This window comes from Mytilus edulis, chromosome 3 (genome assembly GCF_963676685.1).
Source record: "Mytilus edulis chromosome 3, xbMytEdul2.2, whole genome shotgun sequence".
In the NCBI taxonomy this organism is placed as follows: Eukaryota; Metazoa; Mollusca; class Bivalvia; order Mytilida; family Mytilidae; genus Mytilus; species Mytilus edulis.
The window spans coordinates 31,987,829-32,015,623 of NC_092346.1; the positions used below are offsets into that span (position 1 = coordinate 31,987,829).

Consider the following 27,795-nt stretch of genomic DNA (forward strand, 5'->3'; position numbering starts at 1 on the left):
ATGGTGACATATGAGTTTCTATACGTGTATGGATTCACTATGCAATCCTGGATATTATGTTAGTTTTTTGTTTTTCCCCGTATATAAGAAAATAGCCATCCATTCAAAAATCTAAAAAGGTAAGCTGAAAAAAAGGCATTTCCCCTATATACCTAAGTAAATTTGTCGCCAAAATTGACGTTTTCCTATGAAAATTACAAAAAAACAAAAATGGTGACCCCCATTTTTTATTACATATTCCGATGTAACTCGATTCAAAGTAGACGTATGCCAAAAATTTTGGAAATCGGGAGATATGCCATTCGGTATCGTGTTACCTTAAATAGTCATAAATCGATTGAGAGAAAACAAATCCGGGTTACAAACTAAAACAGAGGGAAACACATCAACTATAAGAGGAAAACAACGAAACAACAGAAACAACAGAAACAACAGAAACATTGAAATGCAACAACAAACAAACGACAATGCAAAACACACAGACACGAACTATAAGATAACAAATGTCATTTTCCTGACTTGGTACAGGACATTTTTATAACAAAATGGTGAGTTTAAATCTCGTTTTGTTGCTAGCCCAACCTGGCGCTTTTATGGCAATGTTAAATATACCACTAAAATGACAGCATTAAATGACAGGATTACAGTACAAATAAATGCAAAAACAATCAGGACAGAATAATACACAAATAAACAATATAATAGAACATTTCGACATGGTCCACAGAATGATAACGAATATGTAAAACAACCTAGGACAGCACACAAAAAACCGAACCACGAACTGTCCGTCACACATCTGTATCAACACCCACAAAAGTGACGTTATGCGATATTTTAAAAAAGGACATAAATCAAGATTAGGTTTGTAATTATGTTATTTGATTATTTTATAACAATTGCAATGTACAAGAATATTTAATATGGAATTGTGTTAGTAATAGGTTAATTAAATAGCGATGTTGGTATTTCTTCTAAATCAAACTGTAAAACAAATAACACCTTTATCATATATGCAAGGCTCTTTGTTCTTTTTTATACTTATAGTCGTGCTCATTGAGTTATCATATATGCAAGGCTCGTTGTTCTTTTTTATACTTATAGTCGTGCTCATTGCGACGTCATTATGTTTCTAGCAAATATAACAAACATATCAAACTAATTTTGCTGATTTAGTGTACCATTATCTACCTAATGAAATGTCTGTATCAAGCCAGAACTATGACAGTTGTTTTACATTAGTTTCATGAGTTTGAACTTTTGGATTTTACAATTTGCTGAGGGTCTTTCATTTTTGAATTTTCCTTAGAGTTTAATATTTTTGTTATTTACTTTTGTAAGTAGCTCTATGATTGGTCGTTGTGTTGAGTTTGGTATTTTTGTTATTTACTTTTGTTAGTAGTTCTATGATTGGTCGTTGTGTTGAGTTTGGTATTTTTGTTATTTACTTTTGTTAGTAGTTCTATGATTGGTCGTTGTGTTGAGTTTGGTATTTTTGTTATTTACGTTTGTAAGTAGTTCTATGATTGGTCGTTGTGTTGAGTTTGTTATTTTTGTTATTTACTTTTGTAAGTAGTTCTATGATTGGTCGTTGTGTTGAGTTTGCTGTATCGTTAAAGTGTTATTACTGCTTGCAATTTCTTTTGCGTGTTGTTCTATCCTTCTTGGTCGTTGAATGTTGTAGGTGCAACATTTCCTAATAAAGTGTTGTCAGTTTTGTATTCCCTGAAATCATGCATTGTATATTCGGTTTTAAGGGTACGGTGCAACTTTGAACGTTACTCGTCTGATATACAGATCTACTCCTTCTGTTTAAGAAGGTTAGTTATCATTCATCTGTTATTTTTCGACGTATCTTTGCTTATTGTATTGTTAGCAAATTTGTCTTTGTTCGTTTGATATTTTGGCAGATTCTGTTTTGTTCGCTGAGTAATTAGCAGATTTATCTTTCTTCAGTAAGTTGTTAGCAGATTAATCGCTGCTTAAATGATATTGGCAGAACTATGTGAGTTCATTGTTCATTGTGTTGCTTGTATGTTCACACATTAACCGTTGTTTTAAGGAGTTATCCATATAAAGATAGGATGATGTGGTATGATAGTCCATATGACAACTATCCACTTGGGTTATACAGTGCACTCTAAAAGTTAACAACACCACGCACAAACAGCCATTTTGACACAACTATTCACCATTTTTGTTCCTTTCTTGCCGATTTTTTTTTTTTTACGAAATAATGAAATGAATAAAAGGAAAATGTGTTCGTTAAAGGGCCAGTTGAAGGCGCGGCATTTTCTCATTGGTGTCCTTCTGTCCTTGTGTTCTGTTCTTTGGTCGGGTTGTTGTCTCTTTTATACATTCCCTGTTTCCGTTCTCGTTTTTATTGGACTGCAAATCGAATTGTACATTATATTAGAAGATTTGATAACTGTTTTTGTTTGTTTTTGTAGAAATATTGTTTTCACTTCGCCATTAAAACATAATCTAAGCTTACGGATCCCGAGCAAATTTGCCATTTCTTGTGTTGTTATGCATATAGATCCGTTTTCTTTACATTTTTCCTCTTGTCATAGGCTGAGTGTATTTCATTGCTTTCAAATAGTTGAAATGATTTTAGTTTGATTAAGTTATTTATACAATCATAAAAATTACTTTTATTTTAGGGGTGGACGTAACTTGGAGCAAAACCTCTGTTATCCAGGGTTTTTGATAGTGTGCTGATCGTCATTGAATATTTTTGTAGACTTCAATGATTTATATATTTATCAACCAAAGTATACGGCATTGGAAGACTAGAATTCCTCAAACTAAATCAACAAATAAGACATAAGACAAGAAATGCAAAAGCAAAATAATAAATAGTGAACAGAAAGATTGCGAAATAAAAACCTCAGGTTCTTGTGAGACAAACTTCGCTTACTGGGACCAATGCGTCCACTTTATCAAAACTTCCCTATCAAACTAAGAACTTTGTCATGACAATTAATTGGAATTTATTATTGGTTATTTTGATTTTTCTATATTATTTAAGCGGCTTTGACTTGTTCTTTCGCATTTGATGTTGCCCGAAGATTTTCTGTAGCACTATATGTTGTAGGTAGAGCTAATATGTATACTCAAAGTTTGTTTTTAATGGGCCTATTGTCCAACTGGGAGCTCTATATCTTGCTATCGTATTAAATCTTTAGATACGCGCTTCCTTGTTCGTCTTTACCTAAGCTTTGGTTGATATGAGGTCAGACTTGTGCCTCGGTCTAAAATGAGGTCGTCTACTAGAATTGGTTTAGTTTTTTATGGATCAACGTTTTCAGCTATAGTCAGTGATGCCAGTGATGTTGCTTCGCATCAAGTTTTTAGCTTTAAAAAATTCAGGATGTGTAGATACATTTTGTGACCTGTTTTATTTATCTATTTAAAAAATATTTATCTAATAAACTATTTATTTATTAATTGTCTTTTTTTTCATCCTTTTTTGTTCTTCTACTTTTTTTTCAATTTTCTTGCTTTTTAACTAATTGTTTATATAATTATTCATTTAGTTATTTTTATTCATTTATTTCACTTTCTTTAATTAATTCTTTATATATCTATTTAGAAATGTATATATTTATTTATTTGTTTTCATTTTGATGTTCAGTGGTTTGGTCCTAAACATTCCTGTATCATAAATTTTTGGACGTTAGCGTTAAACAATAAATTATCTTTGTTCAATATGTTGTAACCTCCGTTTAATTTAGACATCAAAGTGTCGTCTGTTCAATGGTGTTCAATTCTTAAACGTCAACAAATCTTTTTTAAAATCTAAACATTTTTTAATTTGATGACGTGTATCATAAGTATTTAATTTAATCAGATAACTTAGAGTGATAAAAGAAACAAGAAAAGGACCGATTCAAATCGGAAGTTTATAAATACTACTTTGAATTTTGATATTTGGTCGGTTATAGTGTACAGTGGGTGCAGACGGGCTATAAAAATACCTAGGCGTTTATAATTAGTTATGCTGCATGGCGATGACTGAATGTGCTTAGCACCATTTTTAATTTTCAATGCAAATGACCACTTTCATAAAGAGATGTTTATCATATAACGATATGCGATAAGGTGTATCATTTTCAAAGCTTCGATTTAAAAACGTTATTAACGAAAGGTTTTAATTTTCACTGCTTCGGGTCCTTTTTTTTTAATTATTTGATCAAATCTATAATGAGTTTTTGGGAAATAAAGTTTGTATATGATTTTGATAAGGGAGATCAATCATCGACGCTTGTTTTGGTTCTTTGAGAAGGGTACCGAAAGTAAAGTAAATAAACATTCGGGACTGATCTACTCAGTAATCTAAGGCCAAACGTGTGGTTTTCTTTGTTGATCTACTCAGTAATCTAAGGCCAAACGTGTGGTTTTCTTTGTTTTGATCTACTCAGTAATCTAAGGCCAAACGTGTGGTTTTCTTTGTTGATCTACTCAGTAATCTAAGGCCAAACGTGTGGTTTTCTTTGTTGATCTACTCAGTAATCTAAGGCCAAACGTGTGGTTTTCTTTGTTGATCTACTCAGTAATCTAAGGCCAAACGTGTGGTTTTCTTTGTTGATCTACTGAGTAATCTAAGGCCAAACGTGTGGTTTTCTTTGTTGATCTACTCAGTAATCTAAGGCCAAACGTGTGGTTTTCTTTGTTGATCTACTCAGTAATCTAAGGCCAAACGTGTGGTTTTCTTTGTTGATCTACTCAGTAATCTAAGGCCAAACGTGTGGTTTTCTTTGTTGATCTACTCAGTAATCTAAGGCCAAACGTGTGGTTTTCTTTGTTGATCTACTCAGTAATCTAAGGCCAAACGTGTGGTTTTCTTTGTTTTGCATCAGGTTTTTAATGATCTCCAAAAAGGAAAAAAAGAAAATTGAGTAAAAGTAAAATGCAGGGTTTTTTAAGAACATATTTGAAATTTAGTGATATGTTTATGTCCTGGACTGATTTTAAAGTGCACGAAAAAGGAAAAATAACAAAAATACCGAACCTCAAGGAAATCCAAATCTGAAAGTCCCTTATCAAATGGTAAAATCCATAGCTCAAACAGTCAAACGAAATATGGAAAAAACCTCATATTCCTGACTTGATATGTAGAAACTTTTAGATTAAAACTGGTTTTATAGCTAGCTAAACCTCTCACTTCTATGACATTCGCTTAAGGTAGATCATAAGTATATAGTTTTGGAGACCGATTTTTCTTATAATTATCAAAAATGAAGATTTTAATAAAGGCTTTTTTTTCTCAAAAATATGATAAAAAAGAATGAGTCGCCGCGCTATTTTTCAAGCTTATGAGTCGTTGAAAATTGCCGAAATTTGGTTAAATAAGGCAACAGTAGTATACCGCTGTTCAAAACTCATAAATCCATGGACAAAAAACAAAATCGGGATAACAAACTAAAACCGAGGGAAACGCATTAAATATAAGAGGAGAACAATGACATAACACTAAAATGTAACACACATAGACAAAATCCCACGAGAATAATATATATAACATCAAAACCAAATACATGAATTTGGGATAGTTTGTTCATGTAAAAACCCATTTATGTGCATAAAAAATTGAATGATGTCGTCAGAACTGTTCGCTATTGACGACAAAATATTACGGAATCGTCTGTAAAGTCCAGCAATATCGGACATATATAAATAAGTTCTGTAAAACCCGTTTCTCGATCACGTCCAATTTTATTCAAATTGATTTAACATAACTCGTAAACAAAACTAAACAAAAAACTGAAGTATTTCATATAGGTAAACACGTAGACCTGGTGTCTATATCACTTTCATCCGTTTTAGTAAAGTTACTTACTAAAGAGTATATAATTTACTTATGTTAATACTCGCTGATCATTTATAGGGCTGGAAATGTACTATTAATAAAAGCAACAGTAGTATACCACGGTTCGAAAGTCATAAATCGATTGAAAGAAAAAACAAATCCGGGTTACAAACGGCTTAAACCGAGAGAAACACATCAAATATAAGATGAAAATAACGAAACAACAGAAACACTGAAGTGTACAAAAAACAAACGACAATGCAACATACACAGAAACGAACTATAAGATAACAACTGCTCTTTTCCTTGATATAGGACATTTTAAGAAAAAAATGTTGGGTTGAACCTAGTTTTGTGGCTAGCTCGAACTTTTATGAAAACTGGTCAATTTATTTAATGTTATTGATAGACATCATCAGTATAGGTCCATAGAAACAGAACAATATAGAAACAATTTCCAGTTTAACACAGATAGTTCACTGATAGAGCTGCGATGAGGTGGAAGATATACATCATGTTTTTCTTCATTGTCATTTCAATGAACAATCAGCAGAACGAAAAGATATTTTTAGAGAACTTACAAATAGAATGATAATAATAAATAATTTTGACGCAAGTTGTCCCGATACACAAAATCTAAAACTCTTAACCCGAAATAAAACCCTTCTTATAGGCTAGCTGTCTCTGATTTTATAAATCAATTATTCACGTCATTCGGACTTTGGTAGATATTTGTGTCATTGCAATTACTGTAAAATCAACCTTTTTTTTGCGATTAGAAATATAACGCGCATATAAATCGTCGCGAAAATGTCAAATTGCTGACATAATTATGAAGTGTAATGTATTGAATAAATAAAGAAATCTTATGTTTTAATACACAAAAAAATAGTTCTACACAATGTTGAACGGTTTGCTCTACTGTCAGTAAGTTGGGCTTAGACTATACATAGAAAAATATGAAAAAAACACTTTATAAATTTCATGCGTCCGAAGTGCCTTTTTTACATTTACCTTCAAAGCTGAATAGTTGAAAGCTCAGCTAAATAAATAAACATATATATACATGTAATAGAAAAATATTATATGTATTTAGAATGAATTTTAGGTTTATATTGATAATAAAAAAAAATATAATTAAATATAATATATATTTTTCATCGCGTATGTTTCATAAAAATGTTTTATTTTATAATAAAAATTGTAAGCACGTTTCTGTCATGGACTGTAAATATATTAACTGATTTTAATTCAATAGAAGACAAAGTTACCTCAGGAACAAAGGAAAGAATTTACAATTTACATTTTTGGTATTTTATATTAAAATAAATATTTTATTGGAAACATTTGTATGCTTTAATCCTCCCAACAATATCCTGTTTGTTCGGTATTATTCTGTTACAAGAAAATTTACTTTGCGAATTGTCACTCATAATTATCTTCTAACCCTTCTCTTATTTTCATTCCTATGTGCGTGTGTGTTGCATCCTATTAGATTTTTTCCTTCAGAAATTCACTTTGTATTTTGTTTCCGATCTTGTTTCATTTTAAGGAACAAAAGTGATTACAGGTCCGTGGTTGGTGTTTAAAGTAATAAGAATACATTTGTCATGAAAAAAATATGTTGACCCGGCAAAAACGGATCATCGCTATATTGATTCTTTCGAATTTTTAAGAAACGAATTTCTGAGATACTTCTCAATATTGTATTTTCTTGCCTTTTTCTTTTTAGCAACAACAAAAAGTAACATATGCCATGAATTTTATTCCCCAAATTTGCTAATTAAATCTTATAGGCTATATTTATTTTCAGTAATCTGTCAAATAGGCTCAAATCACTTAGAACAATTCGCAGACGCCTTTTTGCAGTTGGATTTGAAGGAACCAAATTTTTCTGTTTGATGAAGTTTAATTATCTCTCTATTTTAGAAGCTATGATATCCCAGCTTCAGCTTGTTACCGATACAATTAAATTATATCTTTGAATGTAAAACACATCAAAACTTGACAACATACATGTGAACATTTTTACAGTCGAGTGAGCTCGCTCGGAGATGGAATATTAACTTGACATGTCCTTGTCCAAGAGAACAAGACATACTTCTGCAAAATACTAGGTCCATTTTCTTCGTCTTAATTTGCAATTTTACAAATTGCTACGAAGAATAGATAAAAAATTAGCGCCCATGGTCAATATGTTAATTTTAAGCAAAAATTATAAGACTTGTCTGATGAAATTAACGACATTTTGAGGTACATGACAGCTGTATCGTCTTCAAATTTTCAATGCATTAAAATGTTGCGCTTTTTTGTATTTTACAGATTTTTATTTATTTTTGAACATTTATAAATTATTACTCCGTTATCGAAAATTAAATTAAAATTTTTTAAGTGTTGTCATTACCATCCCATTAAATAATTTAACTTATTGCAAACCTGTTACCAAAGTTCAAATCTGAAAATTAAAAAATGCCTGATATTCAACATAAAAGATAATTTAATTATAAAATGAGATAAAATATTTGGTCGCGGTCGCTTTTGACATGGGAGTCACCGATAATGTCCTCGTTAGAGGGATCTTTGCAGGAAATTACAGATATATCTCTGATAAGAACACGACAAAGTGTTGATAAGAATTTGAAGCAAGAAATTAAAGGGTCACAAAATGTCACCCTGCCTCAGAAAATTGCCTCCGTGTAATGTTTATGTTGCACTGGCTGATAGCCATGGACATTATTTCTGTTGCATTACATATTGGTCATGGACAATATACAAAGGGAGATAACACACTTGTAATATCTTGGAAGACACTGTTGATAGATACGCTGGAGTTGTCTCTGATAGGCTTTAAAAATATAATTTCTTCTATTAAAATGATAAAAGATTATAGCTGAAGTAGTAAGTACTTCGGCACTGACATGATTTTAACAAACCTTTCTAAAATTGTCCATTAATGCAAAATTTTGAATTTATAAGAAACTAAGGTAGATAAATTTTGATATATTTTCTAGGTCCCTCTTTGGTCATATAGCTCTTCAAATGTTTATGTTATTATATATTCATGACTTTCAAATATTCGGCTTTCAGCATTCCTGATGAAAGTAAATCAACAAAAGCGCATGGATGTATTAGAAGCTTATATATGAATATACCATTATATGGAACATTTCAGTTTGATATTAGACAAGTGATGGTTTCCTTTAAAATAGTGTAAGATAATCTAAGGAAATAGAAGTTTCTCATATGTGGGGCTCAGATACTTCACAAAAATGAATTTAATGTAGTTAGGTCCTATTTGGTTATATAGCTTCAACTGTTTAGGCTTTATACATTCATAGCTTTCAAGTATTCGATTTTGAGCGTTCCTTGATGAAGGTAAATTCAGAAAAGCACTTTGGACGCATGCACTGTCTAACGTATTATTTAAAAAAAAAGAAAAAGAAAAAAATGTTTATAAGATCTGAGAAAACTTGCAGTAACTAAGCATGTTTTATATTTGTACGTTCTATATGTGTAGTTCCAAAGTTACTCTTTAATTCAGTGGTTGTATTTGTTTCTGTCTCTTTTATCTGTTTTTCGTTAACTGTTTCCATGGTTATGGTTTCATACACGGGGCCGACGTATTTTGTTGTTGTTTGAACTGTTTCGCATTTAACATATCGGTGTCTTTTATAGCTGACTACTCAGTTTTTGCTTTTGTTGAAGGCTTGATGGTGACCTATAATTAATTAAATTCACGTCAGTTTGGACTGTTGCCGGTTATTTGTCTCAAAGGCAACCATACCGCATCTCCTTATTTTACATCAAACCCTTAGAAATTTTAAACATATAAATAAGAACAAGTGGTAGTATTGCAAATGCGACAAATTTTCGCCAGAAACCAAACTGATTGCATCGAAGTTAACAACTATATGCAACAATGAGCAAAACCCATATCGCATAGTCGACTATGAAAGGACCCGAAATGACAAATGTAAAACAATTCAAACGAAAAAATGAACGAACTGATTTATGCACTAAATAATGCACGATGCACAAATATGATAGACATCGACTGACGACAATTATTAACTCCAAACTCCTGACTTGAAACAAGCACATACAAATGTGGCGCCTATATCCCCTGACCTTGGACAGTGATGTAACTGTTCAACATATGAACAAACTATTAAAATCAGTTAAAAAGGGTTTATCTTATAAGATCGAAACAAAGCAGACATACATCTATATATTACTATGCGGAATGGGCTTTGCTCATTGTTGAAGGCCGTACTGTGACCTATAGTTGTTAATTACTCTGCCATTTGGTCTCTTGTGGAGAGTTGTCTCATTGGCAATATTAACGCATCTTCTCTTTTTTTATATATCAAAACATTTAATCCCGCTGCAAATGTTTGAACCTGTCCTAAGTCAGGAATCTGATGTACAGTAGTTGTCGTTTGTTTATGTAATTTACACGTGTTTCTCGTTTCTCGTTTTTAATATAGATTAGACTGTTGTTTTTCTCGTTTGGATGGTTTTAACCCTCTGCTGTTGTTTTTTATTTGGTCGGGTTGTTGTCTCTTTGACACATTCCCCATTTCCATTTTCAATTTTATTACACTAGTAATTTGGGGGCCCTTTATAGCTTATTGTTCCGAATGTGAGCCAATGTTCCGTGTTGAAGGCAGTACATTGACCTATAATGGTTTACTGTTATAAATTGTTATTTGGATGGAGAGTTGTCTTATTGGCACTCATACCACATCTTCCTATATCTAGTTACGCATACTGTTCCTACAATTCCTATGATTTAAAACTGAATCTTCGAAATTTCCTCCGCAAAAAAAAACAAAAAAAATGTTATCAAACACTAATTACTTTATAAACAAATTCAGTATATGTTTCATTTATGTTTCTATAGCTTTTGGTCGTATGCTTAGTAATATCTAATATATTTGAAGATTAAAACAACAAAGCTATGTGAAAAATACGGCTATCCAACGTTACATATTTTTTGAAAAACTGTTTTCACTCTTATGTATAGTGATCCTATTTCTTATTCTCTGATCTTCCTAACACTTGGCGGTAACAACAACGTGTGTCGGTTCTTTGTGACATTAAAGCCGTTATTTTGTCAAATTTCATTTAACTCGGTGGCTGCATGTTATTAAAAAGAAGATGTGGTATGATTGCCAATGAGACAACTATCCACAAAAGACCAAAAACATTAACAACTATAGGTCACCGTACGGCCTTCAACAATGAGCAAAGCCCATACCACATAGTCAGCTATAAAAGGCCTCGATAAGACAATATAAAACAATTCAAACGAGAAAACTAACGGCCTTATTTATGTAAAAAAAATGAACGAAAAACAAATATGTAACACATAAACAAACGACAACCACTGAATTACAGGCTCCTGACTTGGGACAGGCACATACATAAATAATGTGGCGGGGTTAAACATGGAATAACTAGTGGAATGTTAAGTTGGAATAAGAAAAATGTTCAATTACGTTTTCCGTTGACTCAACGACTAAAAGTGAACTTTTATAAGTAGATATCGTAGAAAATGTCGAACAAAAAACACAGACCGGGCGAGCAGGGACATTGGTCATCCCTCCTCCCCCCCCCCCCCCCCAAAAAAAAAAAGAAACACACTAAGCACAGATCAATCTGAGTGTACCCGCAGTTACTGACCACTAGTTCAAAGCCAAACACAACTCTGACTGTTTATGACGTCTTATACTAAATCCACTGGATGTTGGATGTGTACTGATTGATAATTTTGTCTTATAATATATATATATATATAGATGCATGATTATTTTATAAGTTGTTAGTGGCTCTGAATTAGCTGTCAGTAACTGCGACTAAGTACTCTCAGATCTGTATTTAGTGTCTTTTTGTTGTTTGGATGTACAAGTATTCGCGGCCACGTCCACTTATATTTGTAGTATTTGTATTTTTGTCTATCTGATGAGTAAAGCCCTTTTGAACTGATTTTTATAGTTCCGTCCTTGTGTTGTACTGTTACACCACTATCCCAGGTTTAGGGAGAAAAGGGGCTAGTGTGTCCACTATAACATGTTAAACCAACGCCACATTCTGTTTGTATGTGCCTGTCCAAAATCAGGAGCCTGTAATTCAGTAGTTGTCGTCTGTTTATGTTTTACATATTTGTTTTTCGTTCATTTTTTGTACATAAATTAGGCCGCTAGTTTTCTCGTTTGAACTGTTTTATACTGTCATTCCGATGCCTTTTATAGCTAATTATACGGTATGGGCTTTGTTCATTGTTGAAGACCGTACGGTGACCTATAGTTGTTTTAAAAATTTCTGTGTCATTTGGTCTCTTGTGGATAGAGTTGTCTCATTGGCAATCATACCACATCTTATTTTTTAAATAAAAAGTAATGCACCTAAGAATAATATGTAGATGTATGTTTTTGTATCTTTAAATGAATACATGGTTTTGTCTTCATTATGTTTATACAGTACTTAAATAAAGAAAAGTCAACGGATATTCTATGATAACATTTTTTTTTTAACTCTTTTGGACCTTGGAAAAATCGTTTTTTGAATTTTTTTTAACAATATGAATGTTGTTGTTTGAACAATATGAATGTTGTTGTTTGAACAATATGAATGTTGTTGTTTGAACAATATGAATGTTGTTGTTTGAACAATATGAATGTTGTTGTCTACTTAAAAAAGTTGGACCTTTAATGAAAAAGATGACAAAAAGTAAATGCTAATAAAATTTATTTAATTTTATACTTAAATTTCTGGATGAAGAAAAAAAGGAAACCAGATATGCACGTGAGAAATTGTCCTATGAAATCAGTTCAATATAACAGATTTTCATTTCAAAAAGATGGGTTTTTTTCATAAATAAATCTGACACCTTAGTTTTTGATAGTTTAACCTCTAAACTTTAAGTTTTGAATGTTTCTGTTGTACTTATGTACATAAATGGTGCTTGGAAATATTTTAAACCAAACTGAAAAGGTTATTTATTTGGAACAATCCAAAACGAGATGCTCAGAAAGGCACTCAGTCATAGATCATTCAGTGCAATAAGCACTTTTTGCTTGCTTAACGAGTTGATAATCATAAAGGGATAAACTAGCGTAATTAGACGCGACTTCGCAGTCTTTTTTTTTTAAATGAGGTACGAGGTCGGGATTAGTTAGTAGTTTTTAGCTTCTCTCGTGGGTTTCCGGTTCCGATGGACTGATGATGAAACGTTAAAAATGTAAACAACTCATATTTTCTGTGCTATCGTATCCTGTAAGATAAAATGCCATTGAAAGCAGTAGTATGCGAGTATAATAGGAGTCCGTGCTAGTTATGAAATGGCAGACGACTCTCTTCTTCAGCGACAAGAAGAGGAATGGCAAGTTTTGCAAGCGGTTTACATGGACGATGTTGTCGATCTTAGAAAGAAGGTCGCATGGAAGGTATATAATTTGTACACGACATGGGCTATGCATTATAATTCATAAAAGTACTTACTTATTGCAATTTGAAGTAGTTTTACTTAAACACAAGCCTCTCTTGTGTCTGTCTAGGTAATATATATATATATCTATGCCGTAAAAGTATTAAAAAACTCCAATAGAAAAATGCATATTAGTTCAAAAAATTATTATTGTAATATCTCTATGACATGATTGATAAGTATGTAACTGTGACCTGTTGGTTATTATACAAGGCAATATGTGTCCTCAAGGTATACTCTAAGGTTTATCTTAACGCACAGGCTGCTGTGAATGAAATAGCTGACCAGGGTCTGCCAGGCAAATCGTGTTGTCTTCTTTTTCCCGAAACATATACTGGGGAAGAACCATCTATAAATAGCTTACGGAATCCCCAGATAAGTGTCCAATTTCACCACATTATGCATGATTCAGGATGACCACCAAACTGATTGAGTGAATACAATGTGAAGGATGGTTCATACATGTATTTAAAAAATTCAGCCAAAATTAGCTATATAAATACCTGAAGGTTGTCATAGATCATGTAACTGCTGGTTGGGTATATGTACATTGTATGATACATGTATCTGTATGTATGACGTAAGGAATATACGAAGGGGTATTTCAGAGTGAATCATCACAAAAAGAGTAAATTTTAACCAAATCAATGTACTGTAACAGGAAGTTCACTTTTGTTGTCCAGTTTTGAATAAATATATTTATATGTTGTTCTGTATTTTAGGTTGAGAGACCTTTGCATATATGTTTGATACTGAAACAGCAGCAGTCAGAAAGTGTAGCTGGGACTACTGACAGTGATAGCATGATCCATATGGTTATAAAATGTCCAAATAAATATCCTGATTTGTAAGTTTAAAAAACAAAATGATACAGATAAATATATACATGTACATGTATGTATTAGGACTATTAATTAAAACATGCATTTATATGATACAAATGTAACAAGGGGAAGACTTTTTCAAAATAGAATGACCACACATACATGAAAACAGCTACAGATGTGACCATACCATCCTTTATACAGCAATGCAAAAAAACAAGCTAACCAATTTGTCCAGGAAGTGTTCAGTATTCAAAATCACAAAAATTAAAACAAGCGTACATTTATGATTTGATTCTGTGGGAATGCAACCCAACAAAGAAATTAAACAATACAAATTGATTTCTTAAATACGAATTAAATGACAAAAGTTAGCACAGCAGTTAAGAAAAGTCTTTAGCTCTACAGTTTTTACATTTGTAAAGGTTTGTTAATGATGTTTTTTTTTTGTGTTAGAGATTTTTTCATTTCATTTGTATACAAGGGAGATAATTGTTTGATTAATAAAATATCTTCAAAGATGTAATACTGTATAAGTCTTTTCTTTTTAAAGGGTACCAGAAATAAGTCTAGAAAATTCCAAAGGACTGTCTAATGAACAAATTGCTGTGTTGAATACAGAACTAATAGAACGTGCCAAATCAATGGTTGGAGAGGTAACTTATGTGTAATGTAGAATAACTTACATTTTGTACAATTATTAAAGCCTGGTCATGTGACTGTGCTATTATTGAAATTTTATTAACTGAAGAGGTAGAATATTTTTTAGTTTATACTATACTTATATAATTAAACATACATTACAAGAAATCTACATTTAACATTATATACATTCTTTAAAAAATTGAAAACAAATATACAAATGTAGAGGAGGAGCAAATCAGTACAAAGAGGGATAACTCTGTTTCTTCTCTTTAACTTTTACTTCTTTTACTCTTGTCTTAGCTTGATTGAATTTTAGCTCACCTGGCCCGAAGGGCCAAGTGAGCTTTTCCCATCACTTTGCGTCCGGCGTCGTCCTGCGTCGTTAACTTTTACAAAAATCTTCTCCTCTGAAACTACTCGGCCAAATTAAACCAAACTTGGCCACAATCATCATTGGGGTATCTAGTTTAAAAAATGTATCCGGTGACCCGGCCAACCAACCAAGATGGCCGCCACGTCTAAAATAGAACATAGGGGTAAAATGCAGTTTTTGGCTTATAACTCAAAAACCAAAGCATTTAGAGCAAATCTGACATGGGGTAAAATTATTTATCAGGTCAAGATCTATCTGCCCTGAAATTATCAGATGAATCGGAGAACCCGTTGTGGGGTTGCTGCCCCTGAATTGGTAATTTTAAGGAAATTTTGCTGTTTTTGGTTATTATCTTGAACATTATTATAGATAGAGATAAACTGTAAACAGCAATAATGTTCAGCAAAGTAAGATTTACAAATAAGTCAACATGACCGAAATGGTCAGTTGACCCCTTTAGGAGTTATTGCCCTTTATCGTCAATTTTTAACCCATGTTTCGTAAATCTTAGTAATCTTTTACAAAAATCTTCTCCTCTGAAACTACTGGACCAAATTAATCCAAACTTGGCCACAATCATCTTTGGGGTATCTAGTTTAAAAATTGTGTCCGGTGACTTGGCCTTCCAACCAAGATGGCCGCCATGGCTAAAAATAGAACATAGGGGTAAAATGCAGTTTTTGGTTTATGACTCAAAAACCAAAGCATTAAGAGCAAATCTGACACAGGGTATATTTGTTTATCAGGTCAAGTTCTATCTTCCCTGAAATTTTCAGATGAATCGGACAACCCGTTGTTGGGTTGTTGCCCCTAAATTGGTAATTTTAAGGAAATTTTACTGTTTTTGGTTATTATCTTGAATATTATTATAGATAGAGATAAACTGTAAACAGCAATAATGTTCAGCAAAGTAAGATTTACAAATAAGTCAACTGACCGAAATGGTCAAATGACCCCTTTAGGAGTTATTGTCCTTTATAGTCAATTTTTAACAATTTTCATAAAATTTGTAAATTTTTACTAACATTTTCCACTGAAACTACTTGGCCAAGTTCATTATAGATAGAGATAATTGTAAGCAGCAAGAATGTTCAGTAAAGTAAGATCTACAAACACATCACCATCACCAAAACACAATTTTGTCATGAATCCATCTGCTTCCTTTGTTTAATATTCACATTGACCAAGGTGAGCGACACAGGCTCTTTAGAGCCTCTAGTTTTTATTTAGATGCAGACTTAATACTGTACTAAAGCCTAGACTTCATTTATCATGATCCAGATATGTAGCTTTCATAAATTCATGTTTGCACCGGGTTTGAAAAATATTGATTATTAATTTCTTAGAATTATAATCTCAGTGATTTTAAAGACTGCACTCTTTGTATACATACATTTATTGTAGATAAACCACAGGGAAATGTTGTTAATTTTCTTATATACTGTAGCTGTTAACCATCAGTTTAAAAAGATTATATGACCAACTGCAACAAATTCAAAACATCTCTTTACAATACTACAATACTTCATATACATATACAAATGTTTAAAATGTTGCAGAATTTGTTTTTGGAAAATGACGCAGTCATTGTTCCATAACTGCCGACCTGAACTTCATTACATTTCTCTGCCTACCGCGCTTGGTTTCGTATTTCCTATTTTCCATACAAACTGGAATCTGCTTGTGTTATCATTATGCATCATTGTGTAGTATTAAATCAGCCAGGACCCAGTTTACACTGGTTTTTGCTTGTATTCCACTACACTCGAACAAAGTGTTGTAGTTTGACGGGAACCAGTTTTATAATTTGTAAACTACAAAACGTAATCGGTTATTGTTCATTCCGTTTTGGTGTTTCATACCGACTTATATGGTTTGAATAAGCTTAAGACCCTTCAAACATTAATGTGATAGGTATATTAAAGATTGTTTTACAAAAGGATTGAACTGTTTTACTTCCAAAGTCGTACTATAGGGATATCTGTCATATATGGATTTCCACTCTCACCGGTTAATTTCTTCTTTTACACGTGCTTTGGAAACTTCCTGTTTAATCGCAAGTTTTAAAACTGTTTTTGAGTGAATTAAACTTATTTTAACAATCATGAAGCGTTCCAGAATCATTTTAAAGCAGTTTCTTCTTCTCTTTGATGATGGAAAATAGGTTTTCTCAAGAAAATACCGCAAACGATCGCAGAGGAATTGAAACGTACAAGTCAAGTCGGCACCTGGTTAAATTGGCATCTAGTCAAATCGGCACCTATTCGACGTCAATTCGGCATCCAATAATATTTGTTATAATATTTTCTATTCAATTAATTAATTACTGTTACCAAGTACATAGTGAATATGTTGTTGTGTATTTTGGTAAACCAGGAAACGAAAGTGAATATGTAGTGTATAAAGGTAAACAACGAAGCCCTTACCAATGCTGTTGTTTTAACACTCAGACAATTTGTGTAATTGTAAAAACAAGTCAATTATTAAAATAAAATGGAAAACTATGAGTCCCTTTCAATAAATCAAACTTTCATGCCAAATAATTAGCAAATTTAAGGTGTTTGTTTTTCAGTAAAGTTTAAACAGCATTAAACCAACAATCCTGTAAAATGCTCAACTGGTTAAAATAATGCAGAAAAATACACAATATCTCATGTATTAGTCCAAATAATTATGACGTCTGGCAAGGCTATTTTATTATTTTTCTGGGACGCCTTCCTACGACGTTCGTAGGAAGGCGTCCCAGAAAAAAAATTAACATAGCCTTGCGGTCATAGGAAGGTGTTCCAGAATAAAATTAAAAAAGCCTTGCCAGACGTAATAATTATTTGGACTACTCATATATATATATATCATTAAAAATACACCAAAAAAGTCATTAGTTGAGAAAAATAAATATATACAAAATGTACATGAACACCCAAAAATGTGAAAGTTAGTATTTAACTCTTTTTGCTTAAATACTGAAAAAAATTCTGGCAACCCCTTTCTTATTGGGTGACGAATTGACTATATCAGGTGTCCATTTTAACCAGGTGCTGATTTGTCCAGGTGCCAATTTAACTAGGTGCCAGTTTGACTAGAATTCTTTGACAAATGTTTGAAACTATCTGAGTTTCATTAGACCTTTGATAGCAGTAACAAAAAGATTATTTACTTAATATTTTGTGGGAGAAGGGGGTTCAGACTGTGTGGTATCAGGTCTGTTTGTGCCCAATACATTTTCGCACCCTACACGTTCGCACATTCACACTCCACTCATTCGCGCCCAATTTTAATTCAAATTCAAGTTGAATAATTGGAAAATCATGGTTGTTGTTTTAAATTGCTTTGGTGTAAATACTGAATGTATTTATAGCTTGGTATGAGTAAAACATTGAAGATTTTAAAGGAAAAAACACAAAAGATAATTGTTTTTAACAGCTTGGTCCCATTGATCTGAAACAACGAAACAATAAAACATAGAAACCAAAATATAGCAATCCACTAATATAACCAAAACATGATAAAATTTATTCAACACGCAGAAACAAACATAGTCAGAATCTCACTTCATTTTGAAACAAGTCAATGAAACAAGTTATAGCAATACACTAACCAAAACATGATTAAGAGTTATTCAACACAAAATAAAACTTGACAAAATACCACTTTATTTAGAAAGGATTATTATTATTTTTAGCAATACCTTATCCAAAACATGATTAAGATTTATTCAACACAAAAAAAAAATTGCTGTCTCACTTTATTTTGAGACAATGACAACAATTATACTTATAAGAAAACACTTGCTTACAGAGTTATAAAACACAAAACCAATTAAGATTGGGTGCGAACATGTAGGGTGTGAAAGTGAAAGGGGTGAAAATGAGTGGGCGCAAACGTGAATGGAAGCGAACAGACCCAGATTCAGACTATGTACCAGTGAGAAATATACAAGCCTTTCTACGGTATTTATTTGTACAATTCAGCTAGTCTTGACCTATTCATTTGTCTTAAAAAACCAGCCAGTTGTCACCTTCACTTCACACACACACACATATACGAATATCAATTATATGCTCACGATACATGTTGCATTGTTAAACTAATTACGGTATGTGAAAATCAAGACTTGCATAAAAACTATCCCAATATTAGAGACAGTGGCGTCATTTTTCTTCAGAGCTTTCAGCTCTTTGATTTATACCTTTTTCAGGTTATGGTTCTAGAACTAGCTCAACATGTACAGACATTTCTTTTTTATACCCTTTTCAGGTTATGGTTCTAGAACTAGCTCAACATGTACAGACATTTCTTTTTATGCCCCACCTACGATAGTAGAGGGGCATTATGTTTTCTGGTCTGTGCGTCCGTTCGTTCGTCCGTCTGTCCGTCCGTCCGTCCGTCTGTCCCGCTTCAGGTTAAAGTTTTTGGTCAAGGTAGTTTTTGATGAAGTTGAAGTCCAATCAACTTGAAACTTAGTATACATGTGCCCTATGATATGATCTTTCTAATTTAAATGCCAAATTAGAGTTTTGACTCCAATTTTACGGTTCACTGAACATAGAAAATGATAGTGCAAATTTCAGGTTAAAGTTTTTGGCTTCAGGTTAAAGTTTTTGGTCAAGGTAGTTTTTGATGAAGTTGAAGTCCAATCAACTTGAAACTTAGTATACATGTGCCCTATGATATGATCTTTCTAATTTAAATGCCAAATTAGAGTTTTGACCCCAATTTTACGGTTCACTGAACATAGAAAATGATAGTGCAAATTTCAGGTTAAAGTTTTTGGATTCAGGTTAAAGTTTTTGGTCAAGGTAGTTTTTGATGAAGTTGAAGTCCAATCAACTTGAAACTTAGTATACATGTGCCCTATGATATGATCTTTCTAATTTAAATGCCAAATTAGAGTTTTGACCCCAATTTTACGGTTCACTGAACATAGAAAATGATAGTGCAAATTTCAGGTTAAAGTTTTTGGTCAAGGTAGTTTTTGATAAAGTAGAAGTCCAATCAACTTGAAACTTAGTATACATGTTCCCTTTGATAAGATCATTCTAATTTTATACCAAATTAGAGAATTTATTCCAATTTCACAGTCCTTTAAACATAGAAAATGATAGTGCGAGTGGGGCATCCGTGTACTGTGGACACATTCTTGTTTATACCTTTTTCAGGTTATGGTTCTAGAACTAGCTCAACATGTACAGACATTTCTTCGTGATAACTACAAAGGTCCACAGAAATCTTTTTATGAAGAAATGTTGAGTAACCAATTGAAACAACAAGAAAAACTAAAAATAGAACAACAAAAAAGACTTGATTTTCTAAAAAGAAAGGAAGAAAAAGAGGTATTCAATGTTTTTGTTTGATTATTTCAGTGATTTGCCTTTGACCTTAAACCATATTATTTAAAACCATGAAGTTATTCTCAAATGAATTAGCACTAGGATTGTCAGTTTTCCTATCGAAGCTCAGTGGTTTTTTCTTGGTACTCTGGTTTCCTCCACCAATAAGAATTGGCCGCCATGAAATAGCCCAAAAGCAGTGCTTCAAAGTAGCGTTAAAACACATAAAATCAAAACAAATCAAATGAATTAGCAATTGAAAAAAAGATTAAGTGACCAATTACAACAAATTAAAACATCTATTTACTTTGTATTAAATTGTTTAAAATGATGTTACAAAATTGAGAACAACAGAAAAGACTTGATTTTCTGAAAAGAAAAGAAGAAAAAGATGTATTTGATGTTTTTGATTGATTATAACATCGATTTACCCTTGGCATTTGACCTTACATCATGTATTTCAAACCATGGAGTTATCCTCTTTTCAAAAGAATCAGAAATTAATAATATACCGATATTCTGGAAAGACAGTGTTATCAAATATCACAATGGGATCATGGAAATAGTGATATCACAATGGGATCATGGAAATAGCGATATTTCCCTTAAATCATAGTTGATTTTATTATTAATTTTGCTTTTAAATCTATACAGAAAACTGCATGGTACATGTATATGTACCATTTGAGTGATTTTTTAATTTCAACTATTATTATTACTTTATTTAGATAAATAAAGTATATAAAATTCAAGGGAAATAACTCTAGCACAAAACTACAATATTTGCATTGGTGAGATCTTTTCCCCACTGACAGCCTAGATAAGAGTTCCAAATGAACTAATTAATAAGTATTATCAAAACTGTAAATAATACTTACCGCTACAGCTTTAACTGTAAGGTACCCTGAAATTGTTAGTATCTATAAGATAAAATTAAGAACAGGGTTTCATATAGATAAGTATTATTTTCTTTTATTTCATGTTAGAATAGTATAATTAAATACAATGTTCAATAATAAAATAATACACTGATCTGAAATTAATTATATACTTTTTTTTTAATTAGATACAATGTTCAATGATACTTATAAACATAGATTTAAAATCCCTAAAAGCATTTTATTTTTTGCAATTTCTTCAACAACTGAGAATTTCATTATGACATTCAAAGAATTTTTTCAATAGCAACATTGTGCAAATCTTATAATTGTTGGATTGATTTATTTAAGGGTAGGCCTTTTATATCTGTTACTTCTTCTAATTCACTAAATAGATTCTGATATAGTTGCAGAAGAGATTATTTGTTTATTGTAAAATACTGAAGGCTCTACATTTTTAAAATAAATCATATGTCTTAATGAAGTGTCTTATATTTATTGAAAGTAAAAGAATGGTACTGTATAAAAATAAAAAGATGTGGTATGATTGCCAATAAGATAAATATCAAACAAAGTTCCAGTGAAGTGGATGTAAGCCATTATTGGCAACTGTAAGACCTTCAACAATTAGAAAATCATACTGTACAGCTGGCTATAAAAAGCTTAGAGATGAAAAAATTCAATGGAGAAAGTTAACAGCCTAATTTATTTATAAGAAAACAGTTTACAAAAACAAATATTACAGACATGAACTAACAACAACCACTAAAATACAAGCTCCTGACATGGGACAGGTGCATAAAGCATGTGACAGGGTTAAAAAGGTTTGATGCACCAAATTCCATGTTCATATTTTCTTTGAATTTAACTTCAGACACATACATGAGTTTTATTCATTAAAGGGAAATTCCGCGATTTTTTACTTATCATCTAATTATGTTCATCTTAACATAAAAAACACATTTGCAAAGTTTTAAATTTATATTCCTTTCTAATAACGGAGAAAATCAAGTATTTGTAATTTTTTTGGTTGAATTCTCGAGTGGGTCGTGACGTTTTAGCCCGATTTGATGAATTCTGGGAAAAAATAAAATCTGTTTAACTCTTATAGCTTATCGACAATATACGTAATTAAAAGCGCACAGCTGACGAATGGTCGTAGTTATTAACCACAATATAAGAATGAACGAAAATGAATATGCATAAACCGTTTTGTATTGATTGAATTAAACTCCTATAAAATTATCTCTAGTAAATGTTTTCGAATAAATTTCATTAATTATTGTTGAGATTTTTTTCATAAAATATTTATTAAACATTTTTACTGATATTGAACTGAAAATATTTCAGTTCTATTTACCGTTATTGTTTTGATAATCATTTTAATGCAACTAATGTGTGAGCAGAGTGTGCATATTATTTTGTAAAGGTCACTGTATATTTCTCGGCTTGAGGTCAATTCGTTTACCTTGTAGCTATTTAGCCGCAGGTGTGAGTTCAAGCGTACACAGGTATGAATGTTGTTATTTGGAAAGGATAAACAGAAAGGATTAGAAAGAGTATGCTGTATTTTATTAAAATACACTAAGATTTAATACACGATGAGAATAAAGATACAATAATTTTTAAAATTGTGTAAATTAATTGAAAATAAAATTCAGATTCGTAATTCCTAAAGTGTATAAAAATAAAAGGAAACAATTTTTGATTACTTTCTTAGCGGCAATTGGCGTAAAGATTCAAATATGAAGTAAAAAATATTAGTATTAATCTTTAATAAAAACTAAATGCAATATTACCCAATTTGATATACCATTGCACATCTGTTTGATATCATTGACTTTACCGGAATTACTTAACTTGTATTCAAATCTGGCTGTGTTTAAATGCTAATAAAACTATCGCGATTTTAAAGTTTTTAATTGAAAAAAAATACAACATACAACATGCATGATTTTTTTTTAGTTTCTTTTTTACATTTCATTTTCACATAATTAAATTCATAGGACAATCATTTACACGAACTTTTGGTGAAAAGAATACCAATTATCTAAGCTAAGGCATTGTTATTTTTGAAGATTTTTGTACATCTTTTTTTTAAATTCTATGATAATATTTGTGCAATGTTGAACGTGATAGCCGTCATTAATCCAAATGAGTAATACAGTAGTTGTAATAAAACTTATATTTTAGTCATGCATAACTGATATTGACGAATTTAGAATAGTTCGTCCATACATCGTTGTTCTTGAGACAATCATTATTAGTATACATATAAGTTTCCTGACGTATAAGCGCCATTGAGAATGAGCTCCAGAGAAAGCAGACTAGTAGCGTTTCGTTCGTTTGTTTGTTGGGAAAGGAGAGGAAATGCAACCACTTGTACAGATAAACGATAGAATTACCATACAAGCATTTATAGTCAACACAATCAGAAAGGGTTCCCATCGTTGGACGGGGAATTGAAGGCTTCCAAGAATGAACAAGTGACATGTCTAACTCTGAACAGTTTGAAAACGGACTATCGACATCGACCGCTTGTTCTTGATATTTGAAACTGCATGCATATATACGTATACGTTTATGATAGTGATGAGTTCTTGCGTCTGACAAAAAATAAATTCCTGCATGGTTATATCTTGCCATACGTGTATATTGGTTTGTATTAAGGTGATTACTCAAAATCGTTATTTGAAAATCCTGTTTGTTAGATGTAGATTCATTTCAATACAGAAATTTCGTCTATATATTAAGTTTCACAAGTGTATAACACGGAGAAGCTCTGAAGGTACATTACTTCCATTTTGTTTGGGTGTGAACCATCGATATTTACATCAATATCAAAGAATAAGATGATGATGGTAGAAAGAACTATGGGCGTCATGTGGCAAATATTACATGCATATCGGACCATGAGTTGTCAATCTGTATAAAAAGATTTCCAATACAACCATATTATTGAGAAGGATTGTTTACATGTTATACTCTCGTACTAGTATTACAGGGTTCTTGTGGCGTTCACCTTTGACCCACATCTTTTTAACGATGTTTTAAAAAAAAGACAGAACCAATTTAATGTCATATTTCCCTATTTTTTAAATATAACTAAAAGTCTTTTATCTGACAAAAATACCCCTATTTAGTGGACAAGTAATTTATTCTTTTTTCTGTTATTGAATACCAAGAAAGAAAATATATCCCGAAATAAATTTGAAACTTTGATACTCAATAGTTTCCCAGCAAAATATTCACATCCCTTGGGGATACTTAGTGTTCGTCCAGTGGCATATATAACAATTGTGATGACGAATTCCTTCCTTTGTTCGAGAACAATCTTATTGAAATATAAATCTGTGATTTTACTATGTCCACAACTTCAATTAACCAAAGCAAAAGTTATACATCGACCTGTATTTAAATCAAATTGGTTATCTTCTTCTTCTTTTTCTTCTTCTCTTGGTAAACAATAGTCTAACGACATTCGATGATTACATACTGTTGGCATACCTGGACTAGTCTATTTACAAAACCTTTACCCCAATTTATTCAAAATATATGTTTTTTTCTTATGTTTAATGTATACATGTATATATTTTAAATTGCGCTATAGTTCCGTAACTTTCTACCCAGTCGTATAAAGTGCGTACATTTTATTAAATCAATATTTCTGGTATGTTCCAATCTGTCCTTCACTATTGACAATGAGTATATATATTACATTTTCCCAAATTCACCCTTGGAAAAAATATTCAAATAGATTTTAATTTCATCAAATCTTATTTTTAGGGTATAATTTATGTTTTTATGAATAATATTCTTTACACCAGAAATATTATTTAAAAACAAGCGTATGAGTTTAGTAATGACAAGTAAGACAGAGTTGTATATTATACATCTGATAGTTCAAAATGGAAAGTTATAAGTTATCGGCCGTGTAAACTGATCAATACCTGCAGAAGTGAAACGATGCATGAACTTGCAAGCCCGACAGGAAATCGCTTGAATACCTGGACGTGTCACCTCACACCCCTCACAATACCTTTGGAAGTAATACCTTAGCCATGCTGGTGATCAGATGAGGGAAGATCAGAATTTATTTGAAAAAAGTTTATTACTTTAAAGAATTATGAACAAATTAGATTTTCGAAAACAATTTTCACGGAACACTTATTAATTTTATGATTTCAACTTCGACTTTTTACCTAATTCCAATATTAACAGTTTAAAGACAACAGACCATGGTAATTTAAAAAAATAAGAATATTTTCCGTATCAAGTTAGTTAGTCGGATAAAACAACCGTACGATTGACAAGATATCGACACGCAATTACGACTACATCGGTTACTTTAGTTTTGTTCCTTTGTGGTTTATAGACATATCAATGTTATTTATCGGGAAAGAAGACAAAATGGCAGAACGCAGATAATTGATACTCTAAATTTTAAATCGATGGTAATCGCTTATCTAGCGGAATAAAACTTTAATATCTATGAATTTGAGCATTTTTATATAGAATGAACATAATATCAATTTTTGATTTTTTTGCGAAGTTTCCCTTTAACTAATAATCTTGTGCTTTGCCTGTTTCAGAGACAGCTTCTAGAGGATGAAATACAGAAGAGACAACATGCTCTGAAAGAAGAAACAAAGAAAATAAAGGAGACCAAACAGGTACAATTCAAATGTTTATACTTTTCTAATATGTCTATCATAGAACTTCAGGAGCCGTTTTATGTTTTCTAATTTAATATGAGGCAGGCATTACCTGTAAATGGGGACGAAGTCTGTATGAATTATTTTTTTGTAACTTAAATATTTGTTTAAAAAAAAAAGAAACGGAAATATCGTAACGTTTCCGAATTTGGTTCTGTTGTTAGGGATTTAGTTGTGACGTTATTTAAATTATGACGTCATATGCAATGTAAACAAAGAAACGCTATCATCAGGTAACGTTTTTTCATATCAAGGAATTATTAAAAATGAAATTGGTATTGCGCGTTCCTTCCTATTTTATACTAGACTGATAAATATATATTTTACTCAAAGTTTCATACAAACGAGACCGGAAAAAGGAAGTACATTGTACATTTCTGCGCAGGTCCGGGATTTCAAAACACGACAAAAAAAATTTGAACGATTTTGAGTTCATTAGTATACAATGAAAATTCGGGAAATTTTCCCGTATTTTTTTTTTATTGAATTTTCTACTGTTATTGGGGACTCCGTCCCCATATGAATCTATCTGTCTGTCCCAATGTTATCAAAGTACAAATAATATTCACCGGACAATTTTTCATGCAAAATATTATTGAAATATTTGCTGTTGGACATTCAGTATAACAGCCATTTAACCATCAATGTGTTTTACACTTTATATGCTTGACTGCAGAAAATGAATATCTTATGAAATAAATAAATATAGCTACCCAATTTTATTTGCATTAATTTAAAAGTATGGTACTGAAATAAATCGTTTAGTAGCACAATCTTCTTGATATGATCCATATATTTATCTATTTATTTCTATAATTAGATATCTGATGAGAAACCAACAGAGCCAGAGAAAGCTGTACCAGCTACTCCTATTACTGAAGTTCCAACATGTTCCCCAATTGGTACCCCAAGTACTCCTAGAAGACCAAGAATGTCTCATTCACCCTCTCCCTTAATTGTACTGCCAAGTAATGAGAATAAATATAACCAGGATAAGAGAAGAAGGTATGTGGTTGTTATGTTTTTATTTTATGTCCTTTTAAAAAAGCAGTCATGGGAGTTAATCAATAAAATTTGCACAATTTTTCTTCCTGTGTACCAGCTTTAGTATAAACCATGTAACCTCAAGTTTCCAAAATATTCTATAGAAACACCAATTAAAAAAACACAGCAATTTTTTACTGAAATGTCAAATTAAAGGTAATATTTTTTTCAACCCTTTTTCGTATGCAACCTGATGTGACATACTTTGATTTGGTGATATTACACCTACATACACATACTTGATCCTATATTATCATATTTTATTTCTTAAATTTTCATTTGGTAGCTATAAACTAAACACACTTCATGGATGCAGATTCAAATATATTTGTTAACATAAACAATATTCATATTTTTTCTATTTATGACAACTAGACTAGGAAAATATAGCTGCTTCACATACATGACGATGATGTAAGTCATGAACCTGGTGTTCAGAGGTTGTAGTTTGTTGATGTGGTTCATAAGTTTTTCTTGTTTCTAATTTTTGATATAGTTTAGACTGTTGGTTTCCATTTCAATGATTTACACTAGTCATTTTTAGGGCCCTTTTTAGCCTGCTGTTCATTGTAAGCCAAGGCTCTGTGTTGAAGACTGTACTTTGACCTATTATGGTTTACTTTTACAAATTATGACTTAGATGGAGAGTTGTCTCATTGGCACTCATACCACATCTTCTTATATT

General features: G+C 31.7%; 1 protein-coding gene across 1 annotated transcript; it reads left to right on the forward strand.

Moving 5' to 3' along the window:
• The first annotated feature begins 13,022 nt into the window (after positions 1 to 13,022).
• LOC139515181 (eIF-2-alpha kinase GCN2-like) lies at positions 13,023 to 27,174 on the forward strand. The gene is made up of 6 exons (XM_071304744.1): positions 13,023 to 13,260; positions 14,024 to 14,148; positions 14,679 to 14,781; positions 20,303 to 20,476; positions 25,944 to 26,024; positions 26,887 to 27,174. The coding sequence occupies exons 1-6, from the start codon at positions 13,156 to 13,158 to the stop codon at positions 27,172 to 27,174; spliced, it is 876 nt and encodes a 291-aa protein (XP_071160845.1). The 5' UTR covers positions 13,023 to 13,155.
• Positions 27,175 to 27,795: the final 621 nt, after the last annotated feature.

Coding starts and splice junctions, on each gene's coding strand:
- LOC139515181 (XM_071304744.1), top strand. CDS start 13,156: ATGGCAGACGACTCTCTTCTTCAGCGACAAGAAGAGGAATGGCAAGTT. Junction 20,477..25,943: donor AAAGAAAGGAAGAAAAAGAG/GTATTCAATGTT, acceptor TGCCTGTTTCAG/AGACAGCTTCTAGAGGATGA. Junction 26,025..26,886: donor AAATAAAGGAGACCAAACAG/GTACAATTCAAA, acceptor TTCTATAATTAG/ATATCTGATGAGAAACCAAC.